The sequence below is a fragment of the Mangifera indica genome, chromosome 7 (assembly GCF_011075055.1).
Source record: "Mangifera indica cultivar Alphonso chromosome 7, CATAS_Mindica_2.1, whole genome shotgun sequence".
Lineage (NCBI taxonomy): Eukaryota > Viridiplantae > Streptophyta > Magnoliopsida > Sapindales > Anacardiaceae > Mangifera > Mangifera indica.
In genome coordinates, this window is record NC_058143.1 from 14,043,285 (window position 1) to 14,067,218 (window position 23,934).

A 23,934-nucleotide genomic window follows, 5' to 3' on the forward strand; every position below is an offset into this window, starting at 1 on the left:
TTTCATTATAGAAATATTATGTGCATAATTTTTATATACAAATAATAATATATTATCTTGTGATTAAATAATTAAAAATTGAAGATAAATTAAGATTTAATTATAAAAATAATATATAATTATTTATACATAATACTATAAAAAAAAAAAAATTATACACACTTTTATGGTTTCATTACACTTAGCTTACGTGGGAACGAGTCTTTCGGCCTAACATATTTTCTGTGTCGCTTGGAAGGGGCTCTGAAAAGAGAAAGAATTGGGCTTCACAGATTGCCAGGTCATCGCTTCTGGTTTTCTCAAAGTTGACGGGCTTTAATCCACATGAACCAGCGGCAGCCTATCTTTGCCCCCACCGAAATAGAATTCCTTAGAATTCCTACGAATTCCAAATCCTTACGTCTTCTCGTCCTCCTCAAAATGCAGCTCTTTTTTTTTTTTTTTTTATGAAATCAATTAGACGGAATTATTTTCCAGTATTTATCTTTTATTATTATTCTCTCTTTATATTATTAGTTTTGGTATGAAAATAATAATTAAAAAAAAGGTAGAAAAAAATCAAATAAAATTCATAAAAATAAATAAATATATTATTTATTTATATATTAAACAGTTGAGTCGCATGATTGGCTTCGGCATCTCGTTTTAAGATATTCTCGTCCTTTGTCGTAACGTAACCAATTTCGCCCTTTTCCATTCCTTCTACTGTACCGCTCTTTTATTTTTAGCCCTTTATTTATTACAAAATTTCCCATAAGCATGTGGGGATGTCACTGAAAAGACCATTTGCTCCCCAGACGGTCAATTACAAAGATAATTCTCATTCTTTATAGAGAAAATAATTTTTTTTTAATATTTTTATTGTTGCTTGTTGTAATTTTGACTATAAGATAATATTAGTACAAATAGAGTAGTTTTTAGATTTATTGATAATAAATAAATTATATATAAAAATGGATATAGCCTCAGATGGTCGGAGGGCAAAATGGTAAGTTGACAAATTTCAAACCAATCTCATGCCTTAAATGAAATATGAGAAAGATCAAGGGCGTCATTTGGAAATTTACAAAACTTGCTTGCTGTCCAATTAAACGCCAAAGAAACATCAAAATCAACAGGCACGGACAAAACATACAAACAAAGCAAAACCGTCTCCTGTCAACGTCAAAAATTAACTCCATTTTATTTCATTTTGGTTTTTTTTTTTTTAAATAAACTACTCAACCACCACCACCGCCTCCTCCACATAGAAGAACGTCGGTTTCATTTGTCGTGGCTACTTTTGAATTTCTCGCGAGCGACGATTTATGATCGCCTGGTTGACTCGCCGGTGACGCCCCGGTGGCCGGTCAATTTTTTGGACTATCGTTTTGACTATGAAGAGCAATCACAATAACATTAACAGCAATGGAAATCATATTGTTAATCATAAGAACGGGAAATTGATTCCGAATTCGTTGAAGTTCATTTCTTCTTGTATTAAAACCGCTTCTTCAGGTATCAGGTCAGCTGGTGCCTCTGTAGCCGCTTCTATTTCCAGCGATTCTCAGGAGAATAAAGACCAGGTTCAGTCAATCATTTGTTCATTTTTAGTTTTAGATTGTTTAAGTTAGTAAGTTGATGTATTTTAAGTTGTTGATGAAGTTCGAATCTTGTTTGGATTAATTTTTTGGAATTGTATTGTTTGATGAGAAAGTTTTAGCGATGTTGTTGTATGGTTGCTGAGAAAATTTGGATTCAGTTTGTTAGGTAGCTGAGAAAGTGAAGAAATAAAGTAAATGAATAAATTTGTGATTAATTAATTAATAAGCCTGATAACATATAAGTAGTAGATGATTATTCATCAATTGTGATATCTAAGAATGATGAAAAGATGATAGTGCTAAACAATTTTTCTGACTCTTATTGGCCACCAAGTTGAGAATTTTAGAGTTAGATTAGATTTGCTGAAAATGATGGCTTGGAACCAGCTAGTTGTGTGATTCAAGCAATGAAGTGAAGTTTTTTTAATGCAAATAAAATGAGTTCTGGTTATACTTGTTATAGTGGTATAAATAACTTCCTAAAGCGGTTGCGGTGGAGGTGGAGTATGCTTATGCCAACACTATTTAGATTGTTAACTGATAGAATCCACCTGCAAATTTCAACCAACACAGCAGATTACAATTGATTTAAAATAGTCTCGTTTTATTTATCAATTCAGCAAGACAATTCTCTTTTTACAACCACTGCACCAACCAGACAAGCAGGGTGAACAAATGGAAACAGAAAGTTGGATATTTTTGGCAATTCAAGGAGCCGGTGACCTTCCTTTTGAGCCAACGACTGCCCAATACCCAAAACAATATACCCCCTCTCTTCCCTTATTTCCCATCCTTATCTCATTCTCCTTCTTGAGCGACTTTTTTTTTGGTAAGTATTCTTGAGCCACATTTCCCTTCCCATAATCAAAAATTTTTCCAATTTCAGCTATGGTCCCCTGGTGTGATTATCATTTGCTCTTTCTTTCACACCACTTGCATTAAACCTTCAATGCTGAGGCTGGTGTTTTAACATTAACTGATGGTAAAATCCAGCTCGCTATTTGTGAATCAATATTAATTGATAAAAGTCAAGGTTAGGGATCTCGATTTCGCATGCTGAATGCTCACTATTTACTATTTTTTAAAGGTTTCTCTGTTGGAGGTACTCAGATTGATGTCTGATTCATGCATGCTTGACAAAGAAATCTGCTGTTAATATTCATTTCAGTTTCCAAATTTATTAATAGGCTGACTGGTCATCCAATAAGAAAGAATATGGAGATTTTAATTATATGCTGGTGGATGATTTCTAGGTTAACAAGATGGATTACCAAAGGTCCTTTCTGTGAATAAATATTAGTCGAAAGGAACTCGATCTTTTAATTTTTTTTAAAACTGAAGCTTCCATGGAAAAATTCTTTATTACTTCTGAAGAAAAGGATAGATAAGGGGATTTTTGTTTGATCTTGACTGAGAATTCTCCTGCTTGAACAAGAATTTGAGCAAGTGAGAATGATATATTTAGCAATATGATAATGGATTTTTCAAGTAAACAGAGTGCATTCTGTGTTTTCATAGAGAGGTGATGCAGCAACCAATTATTGGCTACTGGGCTTACAGTTGCACTAGTTTGTAACATTGTGTTTAGAAGAATTCAAGAATTAACTTCTCCATTTTGTAAAATTGCCAACATTAATTTGAAGAGGTCAATCATGGTCCCTATTTCCATCTGTTGTCAATGATGGATAGTATGATTACTATTGTATGCATTTAGGCTGCATTCTTGTTACCTTAATTTTACTAGCATCATTTGAATGTTTTTTTTGGTCAAACAGGTATTGTGGTCTTCATTTGACAGACTAGAGGTTAGTCCATCTTCCTATAGACGTGTTCTCTTACTTGGATACACCAATGGTTTTCAAGTTCTTGACGTCGAAGAGGCCTCTAATGTCAGTGAACTTGTTTCAAGGCGTGATGATCCAGTTACATTTTTACAGATGCAGCCCTTCCCTGCAAAGTCTGAACATCATGAAGGATATAGAAATTCTCATCCTTTACTCCTAGTTGTAGCGTGTGACGAATCAAAGAGCAGTTCAGGTTTGTTACCTACAGGGAGAGATTGGCTGGTAAGAGATGGTTATGATGAGCCTCAAGTAGGAAACCTTGCCACTGCTCCCAGAGCTGTTCGATTTTACTCATTAAGGTCTCATAACTATGTGCATATTCTCAGATTCCGATCAACTGTTTATATGATTAGATGCAGTCCTCGAATAGTGGCTGTGGGTCTTGCCTCTCAAGTAAGAATTAGCTTTTGTTAATATTTTGCAGAAGTATCTTGAAGTTTATTTTGTAACCAGATCACTTTACTAATATATTCCAGATAAAATTGGACAGATATGATTGGCTTTAATTATTTAAAGATATTGGTGTAATGTTCACCTGATTTTTAGACAACCCAGAATGCTCAATTTGATAGTTATAGGTTTAATAATTGGGGCGGATATTTTGTTGCCATAACATGAATATTGTGTATTTCAGTTGATAAAAGTTTCTATATGAAGTTAAACAATGTAAACCTGGCTAATATATTTGTATTTTTTTCAATTGCAGATATATTGCTTTGATGCTCTCACTCTCGAAAATAAGTTTAGTGTCCTTACTTATCCTGTCCCTCAATTGGGAGGCCAAGTAGTGCCTGGGGTTAATATTGGATATGGTCCAATGGCTGTGGGTCCCCGATGGTTAGCTTATACCTCCAACAACCCATTGCTCCCGAATGCTGGCCGCTTGAGCCCACAAAGTCTTACTCCTCCAGGTGTAAGTCCATCAACTTCACCTAGCAATGGAAGTCTGGTGGCTCGGTATGCTATGGAATCTGGTAAACAGTTAGCTGCAGGGTTGATAAATTTGGGTGACATGGGCTATAAAACTTTGTCTAGATACTACCAAGATATTGTCCCTGATGGTTCTAGTCCTCCTTTATCTTCCAATTCAAGCTGGAAAGTTCCACGTGGTGCATCACATTCAGCAGAAACTGATATTGCTGGGATGGTTAGTCTTTGAACACCTCAGAACCACATTTTTTATGTTATTCTAAAAACATTATTTGTCTCTCATTATGTCCACCAGAAAATTAAAGTTCATTATTCATATATATGTTTGCATGTTGTCTTGTGTACACAAAATTGTATCTTTTGGTTCAACTGACATGGAGTAGGATCTCCTGAGATGCTTTATTTTAATCAGTAACACCTAGATATACTGAAAAGCAAAGGATGCAATGGGTTTTATCTGTTAAGCAATTGACATCTACACATGACTTGATGATTTCTATCTCTTATTTGGTTGACCTTTTTGCAGGTTGTTGTGAAAGATTTTGTGTCCAGGGCTGTCATATCACAGTTTCGAGCTCATACCAGTCCAATTTCTGCTCTATGTTTTGATCCAAGTGGAACTTTATTGGTGACTGCATCAATACATGGAAATAATATAAATGTTTTCCGGATCCTGCCATCCTGTGCAAAACATCGAACATCTACAGCCTCTCAAAACTATGATTGGAGTTCTTCTCACGTGCACCTTTATAAGCTTCATCGTGGCATGACATCAGCTGTATGTTCTTGCCCCCTTTTCTTCCAAATTTGTTATCTCTAGAATGTTAATAGAGTTCTTTGTGCTTATGTTTACTGAACATAATGTTAATAGAGTTCTTTGTGCTTCTGTTTAATGTACAGGTGATACAAGATATTTGTTTTAGTAATTATAGCCAGTGGGTTGCCATTGTTACATCAAGGGGAACTTGCCACATTTTTGTTCTTGCCCCTTTTGGTGGTGAGACTGTGCTTCAAATACAGAATACTAATGTAGACGGGCCTTGTCTCACACCAGTCCTTTCTCTACCATGGTGGTCTGATCCATTTTTCATGACAAATCAACATTCTTTTCCTTCATCACCACCAGTACCTGTTACGCTCTCTGTGGTTAGCAGAATAAAAAATAATAATTCTGGTTGGCTTAATACAGTTAGCAATGCTGCATCTTCTGCAGCAGGAAAGGCCTTCGTTCCATCTGGTGCAGTAGCTGCCCTCTTTCATAGTTCTGTGCCTCAGGATTTGCTACCTGCTCACCTAAAAGTCAATGCTTTAGAGCACTTAATGGTTTTCACTCCTTCTGGTAATGTTGTTCAGTATAAATTACTATCATCTACTAGAGGAGAGACAAGTGAAACCTCTCTGGGAACAGGGCAGAGTTTTTCTGCACAGATACAAGATGAGGAGTTAGCAGTAAAAGTTGAACCTGTTCAATGGTGGGATGTGTGTCGAAGAACAGATTGGCCTGAAAGAGAGGAGTGCATTTCTGGAATTTCTGTTGGTCCGAAAGAAGTTTCAGAGATGATCATGGATACTTCTGATTGTGAAGATAATGATACTGGGCATAAGGAGTTTGTAAAACTCCATGACCAATCTCACTTATATATTGCCAATGCAGAGGTGCAGATGAGCTCTGGACGGATACTTCTCTGGCAAAATCCCAAGGTATTTACTATATAAATGTGTGAGATGTTCCTATTTGTTGCTGTTATTAGCTTTGTTCATTTTCTTCATTATTTTAGATACACTTCTATACAATGAATCCTTCGGAGGCTGATGAGCAAGATTCCACTAAAGAACAAACTGGTGGAGAGATTAAAGTTGAGAAGATTCCTGTTCATTATGTTGAGGTTAGGCGGAAGGATTTACTGCCTGTTTTTGACCATTTTCACAAGATTCAATCCGTCTGGAATGAGAGGTAATTTTGAAGCTATTTTTGCATCCAAGTCATTTTCTTCGTATTATACTTATAACAGTAAGACAACCAGAAATCTACTTTTAACTTTGGGCAGCCATGAGGATTAGGGTCAAAAGTTTATGCTTCAAATTTAAATGGTCACTAGGAGGTGTATGTGAGATAAAGACATGTTAGGTTATAGACGTTAACCAATTCTTTGGTAGTAATTAATTTTAAGTTGTCCCAGCAAGTGTGAATGTCTGTAAAAAAATACATATCTTCATTCATTCCATTTGCATTTCAACATATAGTATGGTACAGTTTTTTTTTTCTAAATAATTTGAGCTTTTTCTTGTTTTTATCTCTTTGTTTCATAGTCTCTTAACCATTTGCTTTTAACCTTCATATATGTAGCACCTTTCCCATCAATGTAACCAGCTCCACATGCACTCAGAAATTTAGAACTTTGGTGCATGACTGTGTGTCCCTATGGCATGTGAGAGAGAGAGAGAGAGAGAGAGAGAGAGGAGGCTGTAGTGGGGTTTTTTCATTATATGAGAAGGTGCCCAGCTTTGCTGGTTTATGGATATGAACCTTCTTCCCTATTGTCATTGTATCAATTTACTTCTTTTTTTTAGGGGCATTATTGGAAGAAAATCTACAGTTTCACTTTCTGAGTCTTATGAAGCCAAAGAGAAGTATTTTGAAGAAACTGATACTTCAGAATCTAAGTCAGCTTCACCTCACTCAGTTGAAAACTCAGATGGTAGTATGACTTATTTAAAAATAAATAAGAGATATATTCCATGATTGATGCTTTTAAACTAGTGTAACTCATTTCTTATGTGGTGTTTCTGTCAGGATCATCAAAGATTACTTATCCATCCATAAACGGGAATGAAAATTTTGGTACAGGAAAAAGCAGGTTTGATTTGGCATCAGCTACACTGAATCAAATCTTGCTCAAAGAAGGAAAGGGTTCAATTTTGTTGAAACAGTCTGCGGTAAATGGTTCTCCCATAGAGAATAGCAATTTTCCAAATATTATATCATCTATAACAGGTGGCTCACTTTCTTCTGGAGGAGCCATAGCAAAAGAGGTTCAGTCATCAACCAGTAATGGGACTGCTGAAATTATAAACGTAAGTTCTAATCATTTCAAATTGAGTACAAGCACTATAGATGACAGCCCAGTAGAAGAATTGCTGGATTTTGAACATTTTTTCCAAGAACCCTGCAAAGCTTCAGCCTCAAATGAATCTCGTGAACCTGCTGGAATTGTCACTGATGTTAACAGCAGCAACAGTCCTTGTGATAAAGATAAATCTGAAGAAGATTGTGAAAATGATAAATCCGAGGACGATTGTGATCATGATGACATGCTTGGAGGTGTTTTTGCCTTCTCAGAAGAAGGTACAAATTTGAAAATTGTTTATGATTATTGTTATTTATGTGTCATTTTGTGCTTTAGGATAATCAGTATCATAAGTTCTGGACTATCATTGAAATTGAAATTTGAGATTTTTTAGAGTCTCCAAGAGATGCATAATTAAATAATTTTTAATCCAAGAAATGAATATGACAGTAATATTTAATACATTCACTGTTTTAAAGAGGAAGTGTGCTGCTTTCAAAATTATGCACATATGATGTGCCATAAATCTTTTATATCATTTGCAATACTTCTAATAGATAATATGCCCTTTAGTTCTTGTTTCATTTCCTTAATTAAGTTGAAATTGAAGAGTTGCATCTCCATATACGCCATGTTCACATTATCTTATGAAATTCTGATCCTCGTGGTGTTGCCAATTCTTCGCTGCAGGTTGATTTATACCTTTGTGTTATCTGTGATTGAAATATTAGTTGAAAGGTTGGTCAAAGGTCTGCCTTATGGAGGGTGAGATACTAATTGATATAAGTTCAGGTTATTGCCTTCAACAATGGATTTGCTACTGACTGATTGATACTAGATGGATGCCTGGTTATCACCTTCTAATTCTATTGTAAATTATGTACATTCATATTCTTATTAAAATTGGATTGCATGGACAGGTTTTTTCTGTTCTGTGTAACATTAGTCATTCTTCAAAATAGAAACAAAAAAATAAAATGAAATTGCAAGATATCTTCATCTTTTTATATGTGTAAATCACATTCTTTTGCTAGATCAGGTTTCTGTAAGATAGATGGAAATGGAACTACAAATTCTGCGCTTTGTTTTGTAGCTTACTATTAATTTTGCACCTCATTTTGAAGCGGTGAGCTCACATCCCTAAACTGTGTTTAGGTAGAATCTAATATTCTTTCAACTATAATCAAGGAAACTTCCTGCTTTCATGATATTTTACTTGTGGGACTTGGGAGCATCTTCCTCTTGGTAAGTAAATATTATTTTGAAGGCATTTACTTGCAGCAGAAGACATTGTTGCATTCTGAAATCTGAATCATGAGAAATTTCCTGTAGATTTGTGTTGTTAAAGTGTGTGTGTGGTCTTGTTACCATCAGAAAGCTCTGTTTCATCACATATTGGTAGTCAAAGTGCAATTTACTATCGTGCCGAAAAGGAGAAACATAGTAGATTGTTAAAGTTTCTCAGCCTTCCTTGGCCACAAATCTACCTAGCTATATTGCATGTGATCATTTCATTGCCCAGCTTGATAAAGATGCTTTTGTTTTGGGGAGGTGAGGCTTTAAGGGTGTATATTGATGGGTCTGGATCATTAAATTGCACGTTATTTGTCCATTTACAAATATTTTGAGCATTCATTCATCCAAATCTGTTCATTAATATAACTTTGGATACCCAGACATCGTATAACTTTGTATTCTTGTGGCATGCCACGGCATTGGCAGCTACATTAATGGCTTGAAATCTGTTGTGTTTTGGCCCCTACTTAGATGCCTTGATATCAAAATGTAAAGGTACAGAGCCATTCGCAGTGGTCCCTTTAATTGCATTCTGCTTCTGTTGTGTTGCCCACATAAAAGTCACGCTCTTACTAGAGAACTAACCTAGGTCATCTTCTGTGTGTTATTCTGCTTCTGCCTTGCTGTGACTTGGGCAATTTCAGTTGCATTCTTTATTGAATAAAACTATGTGTACACACTTTTGAATACACAAATAACATATTATCATATAATTTAAAGATTTTGAATTAAGGATAAAATATTACTTAATCATATGATAACATATTATTTGTGTATACATAGCGTTGCAGGTCTACATTATCATGCATCATCAATCACAGCACAACCAAACTCCTCAATTAGGTCACCATGACCGTGTTCTTGATGGGTTTAGCTAGATTCCTTCACTGATATTTTTTTTTCACAGTTGATTGTGCTGGCTTTTGGTAAAGTGTGCCAATTGATGCACGCGGACATGTATATCGACATTATCAATTTCTTCTTTCTGAGGTGTAGAGACAGACAGGAGACAAAGGGGACTTGTAATTTGGGACATATGTTTCTGAATACGACAATACCACATTTTAATATATTGTTTTCAGATTGAGGAGAACCACATATAAAATTAACAAATATTTGTACGCCCACCAGCCTGAGCTTTCTTCTCATCTCAATACCTCAAGTCAGGCTGAGGCACAAAATCACATCAAATCTGGGACGGATTTGTTCAAATCAAACCCAAGACTTCCGGAAAAAGTAATTTTATTTCGTATCTTCAAGCTCAGACCAAAATCTATTATTTTATCATCTCATACTTATCCAAAATCCAGTTATACTTATCTGTGATTGTGCAAGTAATATTAGTTGCCATATCTTTATTTATTTATAATTATATTATCAACTAAAAATGAATGTAAAATTACTAATTTAACCCTCTAGCGGTCGAATAATCAAAGGTAGTTTGATCTTTTTAGTCCAAGGATGCGGACCTCTATGTAATGATCTATGTTCAAAGGTATGGATACAGTCCCCCGTCGCCTGAAAGCATGACACGTGTCTCTGAAATAACATCAAACGAAGCAAGAGAGCCAGCAAAATGCAGTAGCCGACGTGAGAGGTGAAACATTTCAACATCAAAATAACAACCAAAGCGAAAATATAAAATTGGAAAAAAGAAAAGAAAAACCTTATACAACCTCTTATACATATTTAGACAAATATATGTTTCATATAGAATATATTTCAAATACATGCTTTCCTAGGTTAGAACATATATATATATATATATATATATGGGGTATGTTTCCTTATATATCAAAAATATAACTTATAATATATTTCAAATATATGTTTTTCTATGTTAGAATACATACTAAATATATGATATATTTTCTTATATACCATATATATAATTTAGAATATATTTCTAATATATGATTTCCTATAGAATATATTTCAAATATATACAAGTTAAAATACATACTGAATATATGGTGTGTTTCCTTGTATATCAAATATATAGTTTATTCTTATTTTATTAATAATTTAAGAATAATATGTCTTATTTTAGTATCTCAAACGATATAGGATACACATATAAATATAATATCTTTACCGTGCTTTTTTATCGTGTTTTATTAAAGCAAGATTTGCCAATAAGGGTTTGTCTAAAAATGTCACATCAATCCATCATATTATATGTCATTATCATTTTCTGGTTGTTAATTAGGGTTTCAATGATCATCCTTAGACACCCGTTATAGCTAGGTAGATAGAGCCAAACGAAAGCAATGAAAATGTTATATTTTTAGTTATAACAGACGTTGTTTTGAAAACTAGATTGAACCGATCAGTTCAACCAGTTAAACCAAGAATTGACTTTAAGTCTGATATGGTTAAATTTAAAAAGCGATTTACTTGTTCACTTGATCAATCCAATCAAAATCGATGAATCGATCAAAACTGACAAAACCAAGTTAAACCAAAATTTAAGGTTTTTTTAAAAAATTTAATTATTTTTTAGTAATTTAATTATTTTAGATTAGATTAAATAAATTTTTAAAGGTATGTAAGGAAAACATAAGTTCAAACATTAAATTTAAAAAAAAAAGTATCTCATATTCATTAAAATATCTTCTATAAACAATAATTTACAGAATTATGATTTTTTTTATATCATGATATAGAGATAATTTTTTACCTAATTATTTCATTGAAATCTCATAAACAATAATTATTATTATTTTAAAAAATATATTTTAATAACTATAAATCTAGTTCTCTTAATTAATATTAATTTTTATAAATTTTTAAATAAAATTTATTTATTATAATTTAATAATAAATTAAATTAATCAATTTGTAGTGAAATCATAAATAAGTAAAATAAGTAAATAAAGGGTTTATTTTAAAAACATTGACAATACATGGAGAATTTGCAAAACACACAGGTAAATATAAAACTTATATTAATAAAATAAAAGAAAGAGAAAGAGAGAGCAATAATTACAGAAAGAAAAAGATAGGAAGGTGAATGGTACCTGGCACCAAGTTTTGGATCTTGTGTGATGCAATAATATATCTTTCAAAGTTCTCAACTTGTTTCTTAAGTGATGCGTTAGAAGAAGCTGAAGAAGGGAAAACAACAAAGAGAGTTACTTCACACACAACTTCAAGGACTACAAAGGATCTGTCCCTCCTCTCACTATATAATTCATCAAATCCAGTTGTTTGTTTTTCTCTTTCTAACCAAGAAGAAGATTTTATAGTTTCACTTCTTCTGCACATCATAGAAATCTATTTTCAAGCAAGTTGATAGTACTCAAGACAACTAGAATTCATGGAAACTATTCCTCAGTTGCAGAAGAAGTTAATTGATTACCAAACCTCTTTGTTCAATGAGGTCTGTTTATATATCTTACTGTCAACCTGTCAAATATATATTCATTAAACATAAACAAAAGCTTTTTTTTTTTCCCCATTTGCTGGTTTCCTTTTTCTTTGTTTTCTTCTTCTGGTCACGAGTTAATTCATTGTGGTTTTGTGTTGAGTAGGGAATTCTGGACGCTCAGTTTAACCAGCTTAAGGAATTGCAAGATGAAAACAATCCAGATTTTGTAGTTGAAGTGGTGACTCTTTTCTTTCAGGATACTGAGAGGCTGCTTACTGAGTTGGCCCAGATTTTGTGCGAAGCTTGTCCCTCTTCTCTTAAAAACAATCTTCTTCTTCTTATTCTTCTTCTTTGCTTTCCTTCTATATTATATTGGAAATTTCTCAGTCTACTTATGTGGTTGAGTTCTTGTTGCATCTTACACAGAGATCAGCAGATCATAGATTTCAATAGGTTGGATGCTTATGTTCATCAGCTGAAAGGCAGCAGCTCCAGGTGCTTATGGCTCCATTTTTACTTCTTCCATTTTTACCGCTATTGGTTTCCCATGAAACTCATTTCTAACATACATATCATTTACCAAAGGGCTGCAACTTTGTTTTAGATTACTATAGCTCCATTGCTCCCACCTTAAGCAGCTGTTTTGAACAATTATTTAAGCAAGGAATGATCTAAAACGTTCCTTAATGCTTTAAATAAACATTCTCCAAAAGAAATTTTTTCCTTGGCGATGTTTATCACCTGCGCCCTCCAAAATTTTACTTGAAAAAAAATTTGTCATCATTTACACCAGCTCTTCTGTCAATTACTGTTTTAATGAAAACTAACTATTAACTTTAGTCAAATAACAGCATTGGAGCTCAGAGAGTTCAAACAGTTTGTATTCTCTTCCGCCAGTATTGTCAAGAGAAGAACATTGGAGAGTGAGTTTGTGATTATTCACCTTTTTTTGTACTAAAATTATGATAATGCTCCATTATTTGACAGTAAAAGTGGTTTCTTGTAGGTGTCTGAAATGTCTGCAACAATTAAAGCAAGAGTATTACTCTGTGAAAAACAAGCTTGAAACTCTCTTTAAGGTATGCTGAAAACACTATAGTTCTTGATGATTCATGTTCTCCTATAAAAAAATCTCAATAGTGTTCATTATGCCTTGAGATTCTATAATTTCACGATACATGTTAAAGACAATGTTCAGATTGTATTGTCTCTAGATTTATTTCTCTATTTATATAATTGTAGCTCGAGAAACAAGTCCAGGAAGCTGGTGGGACGATTCGTGTGCAATGAAATGCAGCAAATTTATGATCAATCTGCAGACAAAATTAGATAAGCTAGAGATCAGTATGGATCAGTTGGGTATGTAGAGAAGTACTATTATCTGTCTTTCTTTGTTGTTATTGAGTCAATTTAGTTCATGTCAGCAAGATTTAAGCTACCGGAGAGGGTTAATCAGCTTTCCATCTTAATAAACTGAGCTTGCATAATATCATCTAATGTATCACCAGTGAAGATCAATAATGTCAATAAATTAACCCCTCCATTATCTATAATATTTGGCCATGTCCCCATCTGGGTCAACTAAGTTTAGGAACCATGTATAGTGTATTGTACATTTGTATGAAACTCTTGCTTCAAGGAACAAAATGAATGCACCACCCAGGTAAAAACTTGAAGCCACCGACCATTGTTGTTAGGTTTTACATATCTGATATTTTATGTCCATATTTTAATGGCAAAAAAATAAATACATGGGTATTTAAAATTCAGAAGAAACCCCACGTTGGTGTGTTTATTAGTTAATTAAGTTGCTAACTTTCATGACAGAGTGGATTTTATATTTTAGTCAACTGTTTTCACATGGGGGTGAGATGTCTCCTGGTAATCTGCAGGCAAGCTCAAAATCTTATGCTTCAGTGGCACCTTCTTTAACTCATTATTTTACTAGATAAATTTTTATAATAGATTTCAAATTGTAATCACCATAACCAACTATTCTAGTTGATTGAATAAGTCTTGTTAATTTATGCCTTACATGGGTTGAAACTTGCACACCAAATTATAGTTGACTCTCTTTATGTTCACTCTCAAATGGGGTGTGGCATTCATTTCAAAAGAGAAGCTCAATTTGCCAAAGTTCCTAATGTAATCGGGAGATCTCAAAAGATGGAAAACAACCATTGTGAAGGGGATTAAAAGGACTAGTAGAATAGTTTAATGAGGAAAAGTTTGAGATCCAATGTGACTGAGAGCAAGGGTGGCTCTGAGCCATGAGTTAATTACCAGCTTGTCAGATTCCACCACCAGTTACAACTCTGTATATAAAATAATTTAATCAGAACATATTGGGCGGGTTGGCCATTAATTTTTTATTTTTCAATTTTTTATTAATTTTTGTTAAGTCTAATCATTTATTTTTTTTAAATAAAATTAATAAATATAAATCTTTCAATCAATCTTTTAGTTTTTTTCATAACATTAATAATAATAATCTATTATTACTTTTTAATTCTCTATGATATTAATAAATATTTTTGAATATCTCATATTAATTATTTTGATTTTCTGTATAATAATAAATAATTAATAAATTTTAAAAAAAAAATTATAAACAATATCACACTGGACTAAGCCAACTTGCAAGCCAAACTTCATAGCCCACTATGGTGAGGGTCCTGTCATGAAATTAGGATACAAAACCGAAATGATTAGTTCAAATTTATGATTCAAGTACGTTAAACTTACTTTTTATTTGTAACAAGAAATCGTATCAATATATAACATTATAATAATTTAACATTTATTTTTTATATATATAAAATAAATGTTGTATTAGACAAATGACTATTTTCTACCCAAGGTCTGATGAAACAACATATTTCTATCTTTTAAGTTTGAAAAATTGATTTTCCTTATCTGTTTGTTATATTTGATAAAACAATATTAAAAACCCTTAGGCTAAATAACACTTTGTCCTCAATTTTTTATTAAATACATTTACCCCTAATTTTAATTAACTTCAATTAAAAATAAATTTAAAATTTAACAATCAACCACGGTGCAATTATTGATTAGAGATAAAGTTGCAAGAATGAAGTAACAATGAGGAAAAAAAAAAAAAAGTATTTATGATTAAAATGGAATTTGTTTATATTGTTGGTGGTGTAATTGAAATTAAACATATTATAAAAGTTGAGCAAAATCATATAAATACCCTTTAGCTGAGTTTGATAGACGAAAACCATCTTATCAAGCCTTGGCTTGTAAGGTCATATGGCCTGTTAGATTTAAAATTCAATCAAATGATGGGCACTCACTCTAAATAAGACTGGATCTGAATCAAGTTGGTTAGGATTTGAAAATTAGTTTGGTTTAATTTAATTCGATTCAAATTTATTTATTTTGATTATAAATTGAGCTTGAATTATGAGGTTCGATTTATTTTAAAATCGAGCTAAACTCGAACTATAAAAAGTTCAGTTCTATTTGGCTTGTGAATTAGATAGATAAATAGATTGATTTGATTCGAAATGAGCTCGTGATTCGATTGAAATTATATTAAATAATTGTTAAACAATATCGTTGTCAATGAATCACGAATTTAAACCATAAATTTGAATCATATATCTGAATTAAACTCGAATCGAACTATTTTTATTTGAATCAAACTCGAACCACTCTTAATATTAGCCCGAAGAATTCAAATCAAACTTGAGTTAAACTATTTTTATTCAAACTAAATTTAAATTAAATGATGTTCAAATTCGATTAGATTCATATCCACCTCTAACTCTAAATACATTAATTTATATATATATAATTTTAAATTAAATATAAAATATTATATAATTATATAATAATAGATATAAATATATATATATTTATAATTCAAAATAAATAGGAACAGCATTACCCTATAAAATTTTGATACTAAATCACCCGTACGCACATATTATTGTCAGGCTCATCAACTCATATATATCATTTAAGCTACCCAACCCAACCCCCCATTTTCTATCTCTGTCTCGCTTTCTCAACCATAGAAGCCCTAGCAAAATCTTTAACATTCAAATCTCTTATTCCTCATTTTCCACCGCAAGAATGACCAAGAAGAAAGTTACCCAGAAGAAAGTGACCCAGAAGATCAATGACACCAACCAAGAAAATCCACCAGATCAAAAGACTCAACAAACTGAAGTGAAAACCCTTACTGACGAACCCACCATGGAGGATCTTTCAGTGAAGATAAAGAATCTGAAGAATCTAAACTCCATGCTTATCAAAGAAACTATTGAGAAGAGACAACAAGTGGATTCATTGAATGATTCTAAGGAGGCCTTGGAGTCTCAGTTGGCTCTGCTTAGTGCTGAAAAGATAGAGTTGGTGGCTCAGTTGAGTGGGGAGAGTGAGAAAAATGTTATCTTGGAGACACAGAATGGTTTGTTCAGCGCTTTTGTGAGGGCCCAGGTGAGTGAAATGAGTCTAGACTTTAATAAAGAGAATTGTGCGAGGGAGAATGAGATTAGATTTCTTCAGATTGAGCTAAATAAATTAATGGGTAATCTTGAAAATGAGAGGAGGAAGGTGATTCAAATTTGCCGAGATAGGGATGTGCTGAAAAGTTCTCATGAACAGGAAGCTTTGAAGGCACATGAGTTGAATGAAAGATTGGTTGAAATGGAGAAAAAAGAGAATGATTTAAAAAATGAAATCTTGAGTCTAAAGAAAGAGTATGAAAGATCTATGGACGAGAAAAATGAGAGGGTCAGAGATTTTGAATCTTTAAAAGAAGAGAAAGGATTCCTAGAGATGAGATTGGGTGAGACTATGAAGGAAATTGAAGGTTTGAAGGGGAAGATTGAAGGGATTTTAAGGGAAAAGAAAGAAGTGGAGATTGAGAAAAGTGGGCAAAAGGTGAAAATTGTTGAGTTGGACAAAGAAGTAGAGAAATTGAATGAGATTATTTTGGAATTTCAAAATGAGGAAAAAGTGTTGCGTGAAAAAGTTTTGGAATTGGAAAAGAGATTTAGTGAGGCTAGGGACAAGGAGAAGGAGATGGCACTAAAGATCAATGCTTTGATGAATGACAAAACACAGAAGCAGAGTAGTATTGATAGGCTGATGAAGGAAAAGGAGGATATCTCTCAGAGGCTGGACATGGCCATTGTGCAGCTAAGCGATAAGGAGGGAAGGATTGAGAAACTGTCAAGTGAGAAGAATGAGACTGAAGAGAAGAGAGTCAGTCGGGAGAGTGAGATTTTTGAGCTGCATAAAGAGATTGGGGAACTGAGGGATGTTGTTTTTATGATGAAGGAGTCAAACAAGGATCAAGAAGAGAAAAACAGGCACTTACTGGATGAAGTTAGGGTCTTCAAAAATGCTCTTGATCAAGTTATGTGTGAGAAGGATGATGCTAAAAAGGGTTTGGATGAAGAGAAAAAGAATGCCATGGCATTGCAGTCAAAAGTATCAGAAATGGCAAAAAAGATGCAGGAGAGTGAAGGAGAATTGACAAAAATTAGGAATGAGCATGAGAGCCTCATTGAGGAAAAGAAAAAAATGCAGGATCACATAGGGTTGTTGACTGAGGAAAAAGAATCGGTGCAGAAGAATCTTTTGGAGGCAAAACAAGCTATTGACAATTTGAAGGCTGAAATGGAATCAGTTGGCTTCAACTCTGATCGAGCTCTGAGGATGCTGAAGAAAACTGCAGCTATAGTGTGTCAATCCAAAGACGACCTTGATGGAAAGGAAAGAGTGTCGGCCAATGATGAGAAGCTTGAAGATGAAACTCAAATGCTTGTGGCTGAGTTGGAAACAATCCAAACTGCATTTAGGAACAAGGAGAAATTGGTGGAAGACATGAAGCAGCAAGTTGAGTTTCTGCAGAATTCTGTGGCGGAGGCACATAAGAAAAAGAGCTTCTGGACTATGCTGTCTTCAGCAACAACTATATTGGCTGCAGCATCTATTTCATATGCTACTAGAATGCGCTGATTTGTTGAATCTGCCATCTAATTTTTGTTAATTAGGAGATCTTGCAGGGGCTTTAAGATTACTATTCAAGTTCTACTTGACCACATGCCATTTTTGATACTTGTCAACTTCTGCCATGAAAATATTAAATACTGTCTCTTTTGAATGATGCTGAAGTAACAAAGTTGTGTAACATTTAAAATGCTTTTGAGTCAATCTATTATCCTTTTTCTCTGATGACTATGCTTTATTGGTTTCATACTTCATATTTATCTGTATGTGGGAGTGGCTGTAACTTAAGGTTATAGTGCATGCCAAAGCAGAAGGGCCTGATCGAATGATGAATATGATACATGAAAGTGCAAGTTGCATCATGCACAAAAGTAGGCCCAGAAAGGTTCAATTAATCAGGGCTTTCTGTCTCTATCAAAAGGGTTAGCTGTTTTTTGTCACTATGCAAATATTCTTTTCTCAATGTGAAAGCAAATTCTACGTCTTAAAAGATGTGTGTGGTTCTGGAGTGGTCCCCTTAATGCATCCAAGGTCTAATTACCAATTGGGTTCTCTACTTACAAAACAAGCCAAGTTTTGTGTCTATAGCTATATCGAGCTCTGAATTACTCATTTTCAATATGGTATTCAAAACTGACAATAATCAACAAGGTATTCAAAACTGACAATAATCTACTAAATCAATACCTTTCTTTGGGCAAAAGAGACTAATTAAATTTGCTTCCAATCATTTGTGCAATGTCTTAGTGGGGGTTGAAATTAGGCTAATCATAGCACACTAGACTTGGTGGACGAAATGGCAGCACCTAAAATAGTAAATAGTGCAACTATTATCTTCTGTGTAGCTAATATTTCTAGCTCTTGTCTCTTTGTTTATGGCTATCAGTCAATCCACAAAATCATCCTAATCTAAACTTTGCTTATATGTCAATGCTTTTGAACCCTACAAACTCTACCTCATTCACAATTTCTTTCACAAAGAACAGCATTATAACATTTTTGCATTTTGTACTATTTAAATCACAAGCAAAAGGAAGAGAATCCAAATCTGGTTAAGTTCCCATTTGAAAACAAGCAGTCGAAGCTGCACTTAAACCTAAAAACTAAAGCTCACGGAGGTTGTTAGCCCATGTTTCAAAAATCCCAGCATGGATTTCGATGGTTACATTTGACATAAGGCAAGTAAAGCTCCCAGGTTGTCTCAATATCACTGAATTTACGGTTGCCAAGGAGTTTGCAATCCACAAAACATAAACAAGCAAATAAAAGGGGAAAGAAGATGACAACAGACACAAAGGATAAGCAAATATCTTTATATATACTTGAACAATATGTAAATACTTACAGGATAACAGTAACATGGAAGATTTCCCATCCATGTTCTAGAATTAGCTTATATAAATATTAGCTGGTATTCCATCCCTATTGATGGGCCACCAAATGTTATCCCAACAATTCTACCTTCCTCTCTCCGATGAGGCTGGAAGCCAGAATGGGTACTCTTAGATCTGTTGTTCCACCATACTTGGTCAAACAGTTCCTTCTGACACTGAAGCTTCACAGAAGAACATATTCCAAGTCCAGAAAATTGTATTATGTATACAAGAACACATCCTGATCCAGCTAGATGCTGAACTATACCTTCCACTCCCAATAACCATGAGATTTCAAAGCCAAGAACCCGTGGTAGCAGAATGTTACTATTATCACAATTAATAAAAGAGAAAACAACAATACTACACAAGCATATGAACTGCAAACAACCCCTTAACTACCCAAGTGAAATGTCAAGCTTGTGTCAGGTATGGCTGCCAGTTGGTAAAGTTAAGTCTATTAACAGTCAGAAGACACAAAATTACTTATCTCATCCATGACAACATAGAAGTTGGCATTATTAGGCAAGAAGTAGAAGCCAATTGTTGCCTGCTCCAGATATAGAAGTTTCACATCTTGGCCAGCCTTCTTCAGGCCTTCAACGTATGCCAACTGCCAGTCCTGGATAAGATCCAAACCAGCAACCACCACAAGACTCTTAGGGAATTTCATTCCTTTAAGACATCTACCATTAGGACCAGATGGGTTACAAGCTGGATGATCCCTATCTGCACCTTCAGGAAGAAATGCTCTCCAATACCAGTCCCGGTCTTGGATAGTGACAAAAAACTTCCCATCTAATCTTTTCTCAGATTGAGTTCGCTCCTGCCCACCAAACATTGGGTTGAGCAGTATATTACCCAATACTTCAATTCCTGAATCTACTGCTCTCAAAGCAACATTATGTACAATATTACCACCCGAGCTGTCCCCAGCCAAGTAAATATGAGCTTTTGAGCCCTTGCTTTGAAGCCATGGTCTTGAATTCACCCATTGGAGAACAGCCCATCCATCTTCATATGCACATGGATATCGATTCTCAGGTGCCCGCCTATAGTTCACAGAAACAACAACAGCTTTGCAGTTCCTCACAAGTTTGCGACATAAGAAATCATAGATAGCACTATTTGCAGAAGAGTGTGCAAAGCTTCCTCCATGAAAAAAAATTATTACAGGGACAACAACCTCTGAGCTCACAGGCTTCTCCAGATCAACAATGTTTGGTCGAAGGATTTCTCCATTTGCAGGTCTATATATCCTGCAGAGAAGACAAGTTTCACGATCAATGATGGCATCAAAAGAGAAAACACCATCAACTGCATTTGCATTAGCAGGGACTTTCCGATCAAGGAATTCTGCCAAGTGGCGATTAAAAGTGCCATCAGGACGACGTAGAAGATTGTAAGCCAACTTGAAATTGGAGATAAGAACCCATGTGTGCAGTGGAACTCCCATCTATACAGAAGATAAAAGGGATAAGAAACCCATTTCATATTGGCAAGTGAGACTCTAATAAAAACCGAATCTAAAGATAAATACTAAGATTTCAGCTCGTATATGCAGATGATTTAAAATTGCAAAAAAGAAAAACTTAAAAACCCCAAATCACGCTTCGATGAAGAGAAAAAGTTTTTTTTTTTTTTTTAAAACAGAGCTAAAAAGAAATGAAATGGCATACAGAAACGGGAAGCTCACGGCAAAATGTTCAAATTACAACATATCCTCCACTACAAACTTCTACTAGTACAAAATCGTAGTCCAAGAGAATCACAAGTTCAAAAGAAATTCATCAGCAACACTTAAATGATCTTCAGGATCCATTAAACCACCGCAGAAAACAACTTCTTTCAACACTTTATAGGGAAACAAAAGCAAACAATACAAAAACCAAAGAACCCTTAGCCCACCACACGAGATCAAACCTAAAAGAAAGACTTCTCCAATCTCCTTCGAAACGTCATAACCCAAGAGATACGCCCTAAGACTATCAAATATAAGAGATAGAACAAGACATCAATACAGGCATCATTGCCCCAGAATCAGGTCAAACCCAGCTCTCAAAAACCCAAAAACTAAATAAAACTAAACACGTACGCAAATCCATCAAAAAGTTCACATCTTTCCTACAAAATAAAGCATAACCAAAACAAGCAGAACTTCAAAAAAGTTTAAACCACAGAAACACACACCTTGAACTCATTGAGATTAACTTCATTGCTTGCAGCCATCATCAAAACTACTGCTAAAAAAAAACAACCCTGATAACAAAAATCCAAAAAGCTTTAATACAAAATAACGTTCAAAGATCAACCCACTGACTAAACTTCACATGCTTAAAAACCCACTTCATAGAATCATCTAGAAAGCTACAAATCCATCAAGTTTTGATCTTTTTCAGCTTTCATTCACTCCATCTAATATCAGATGAAGTAACAGTAGTCAGTAGTAAACAATGGTGTCTCTCGCAACAGAGCTTAATAAATGAAAAAATCTGACTGCAATAAAACAGAGAAATGAATTAGAGCAGTGATGTGATAGAGGAGAAGCGCACTTTAGTACACAAAAATAGAGGGAAGCTAAAATGCGCTAAGTGGATGAGTGGAGACGATAAAGACGACAAACTGAGCGGCCGAAAGATAGCTGGTTCCTGGGACCCATATGTAATAATAAATAAGTAAAAATTTTGTATTTTGGAAAAAATCTATTTTGAATAATTTTGACGTCATAAATAGAAGGAGGTCTTTTAATGCGATTGTTTTGGAGAAAAAACAAAGAAGCGAACGGGATAGGACAAAAGCGTCCGTGCGTGCGGCCAACGCCAGAGCGCATGACGACAAACGGGTTCCGTTTGAAACTCTTTTCTAGGTCGCTCTGCTTCAGAAACCCAAATTTTTGGAGTAGAAAATGGAAACTCACCCGGTATTGTTGGTTACGGGCCATCAAATATTATTCTAATAATTTATATTATATTAATTTTATTAAATAATAAAAAATTTAATAATACAAATAATAAAAAAATAATTTAATTATAAAATGACTTATGGATTTAAAATAATAAAAAATGTAAAAAATATTTTATAGAAATTATATATTATAATTTTTAAAATATTTAACTAAAATAATATCTTATTAATTTTTTGATATATTTATATTTAATAATTTTCTTGTTAATTTATATTTATAATAATTTTTTTTATTTTTAGTAGTAAAATATTATTTAACCAAACATATATAGTACACTTATGGTGCGTTTGATTAAAAGAGATTAAAAATTATTTTAATAATTTATCTTTTATTACTTATATTACTTTATTTGGTTTATAAGTTTTAAAATATTATGATAATATTTTATTGTCAATGGTAATGTGACAAATAATATAAAAGATAATTTAATTACTACTTCCACCTTTGATACTAAAAAATTACCAAAGTAATATTAATTTTATTATAATATAAAATTTATTTATTAATTTTTAGGACAAAAATAATCTTATTTTTAATTAATATAATAAATAATATAAAAAATATTTTAGAATAATTATATTTAAGAATATTTAAGTAAAATAATATGTTAATATTATTTTATTATCTCTAACTAAACATAATAATTATCTAATTTTATCAAATCTTATCAAATATGATAATAATTTATACCTAATAATTTTTAAGATAATCTATTTTTAAAATAATTTTTTAATTTTAATAATAAAATATTTCCAAAACTAAACATTCCCTTACAACTTTTCTAATTATACAGTATCTCTATTATTTGGATATGGTTAATAATTTATTTTGTTAAACTCCTTTTTTTTTTTCCACTTGATTTCAAACAGACGGTAAACTCGATGTGAATACGGTACATGGTAAAATTTATGTTGACTTCACAAACTCTCTACATGTGTCTCTTCAAGCCATGATTTTACGGTCCATGATTTATGCCTCAAACAGCGAAATTCACTTGATTGTTATCGCCCCACCTCAAGTGGTGATCTCCCTCTCTACGTGTTAAATCATTGACCCTGGATTATTCTGATTGGTTGTAGATGTTTGGACTCAGAAGGAGGGTGTAAGGTTTAATCACGACACGTGTATGTATATTTTTTGTTATGTTTTGAGAACCATATGGAGCTAATTTTTTTTTTTTTGCAAGAAAATAAAATAAAGAAGTTAAATTTTTTTCTTTCTATCACAAGAAACTTCATCTGAGTAAAATTATTTAGGTGAAGATAAAATTAATCACTCTTAATAGGTCAAATCTCTAATTTAGTGATCAATTATATAACTATTGAACTAAATAAGTTAAAAGTTTAATTTTAAAATATCGTTGAGAGGATTTAAATCAATACTCTTTTACATATAAAGGTTGTTTGCTTCAAGTATTACAATATTATTTTAATAATTGATCTTTTATTACTAATATTATTTTATTTTATCAAATAATAAAATATTATGATAATATTTTATCATAAATAATGATACAA

The 23,934-nt window shown here is 33.2% G+C and overlaps 4 protein-coding genes across 11 annotated transcripts; 3 read left to right on the top strand and 1 right to left on the bottom strand.

The window, feature by feature from the left end:
- The first annotated feature begins 1,136 nt into the window (after window positions 1-1,136).
- Window positions 1,137-9,814, top strand: LOC123220912 (autophagy-related protein 18h-like). Of its 6 annotated transcripts, XR_006503162.1 has the most exons (12): window positions 1,137-1,565; window positions 3,359-3,820; window positions 4,134-4,574; window positions 4,884-5,135; window positions 5,258-6,058; window positions 6,136-6,311; window positions 6,929-7,056; window positions 7,152-7,703; window positions 8,116-8,190; window positions 8,581-8,670; window positions 8,758-8,976; window positions 9,629-9,814. XR_006503162.1 is itself a non-coding variant. In XM_044643514.1 (9 exons), exons 1-9 carry the CDS (start codon window positions 1,377-1,379, stop codon window positions 8,118-8,120), a joined length of 3,006 nt encoding a protein of 1,001 aa, XP_044499449.1. In that variant the 5' UTR covers window positions 1,138-1,376; the 3' UTR covers window positions 8,121-8,416. The 6 variants fall into 6 exon arrangements, 1 of the variants encoding a protein (XP_044499449.1); XR_006503160.1 differs by lacking the exon at window positions 8,758-8,976 and having other exon boundaries at window positions 9,505-9,814; XR_006503159.1 differs by lacking the exon at window positions 8,758-8,976.
- Window positions 9,815-11,785: 1,971 nt separating this feature from the next.
- Window positions 11,786-13,771, top strand: LOC123221649 (histidine-containing phosphotransfer protein 1-like). The gene is made up of 6 exons (XM_044644521.1): window positions 11,786-12,103; window positions 12,255-12,385; window positions 12,518-12,586; window positions 12,943-13,014; window positions 13,098-13,170; window positions 13,334-13,771. Exons 1-6 carry the CDS (start codon window positions 12,041-12,043, stop codon window positions 13,379-13,381), a joined length of 456 nt encoding a protein of 151 aa, XP_044500456.1. The 5' UTR covers window positions 11,786-12,040; the 3' UTR covers window positions 13,382-13,771.
- Window positions 13,772-16,066: 2,295 nt separating this feature from the next.
- Window positions 16,067-18,304, top strand: LOC123221823 (COP1-interactive protein 1-like). Its single transcript, XM_044644744.1, has one exon. It carries the CDS (start codon window positions 16,193-16,195, stop codon window positions 18,086-18,088), a length of 1,896 nt encoding a protein of 631 aa, XP_044500679.1. The 5' UTR covers window positions 16,067-16,192; the 3' UTR covers window positions 18,089-18,304.
- Window positions 18,305-19,378: 1,074 nt separating this feature from the next.
- LOC123221625 (gibberellin receptor GID1C-like) lies at window positions 19,379-21,963 on the bottom strand. 3 transcript variants are annotated; one of them, XM_044644493.1, is made up of 3 exons: window positions 21,799-21,963; window positions 21,643-21,711; window positions 19,379-20,908 (listed from the first exon to the last, which is right to left on the bottom strand). In XM_044644493.1, exons 2-3 carry the CDS (start codon window positions 21,682-21,684, stop codon window positions 19,913-19,915), a joined length of 1,038 nt encoding a protein of 345 aa, XP_044500428.1. In that variant the 5' UTR covers window positions 21,685-21,711; window positions 21,799-21,963; the 3' UTR covers window positions 19,379-19,912. The 3 variants fall into 3 exon arrangements, with proteins under 3 accessions (XP_044500428.1, XP_044500429.1, XP_044500427.1); XM_044644494.1 differs by having other exon boundaries at window positions 19,379-20,711; window positions 20,796-20,908; window positions 21,643-21,963; XM_044644492.1 differs by having other exon boundaries at window positions 21,643-21,962.
- Between the last annotated feature and the right edge of the window lie 1,971 nt (window positions 21,964-23,934).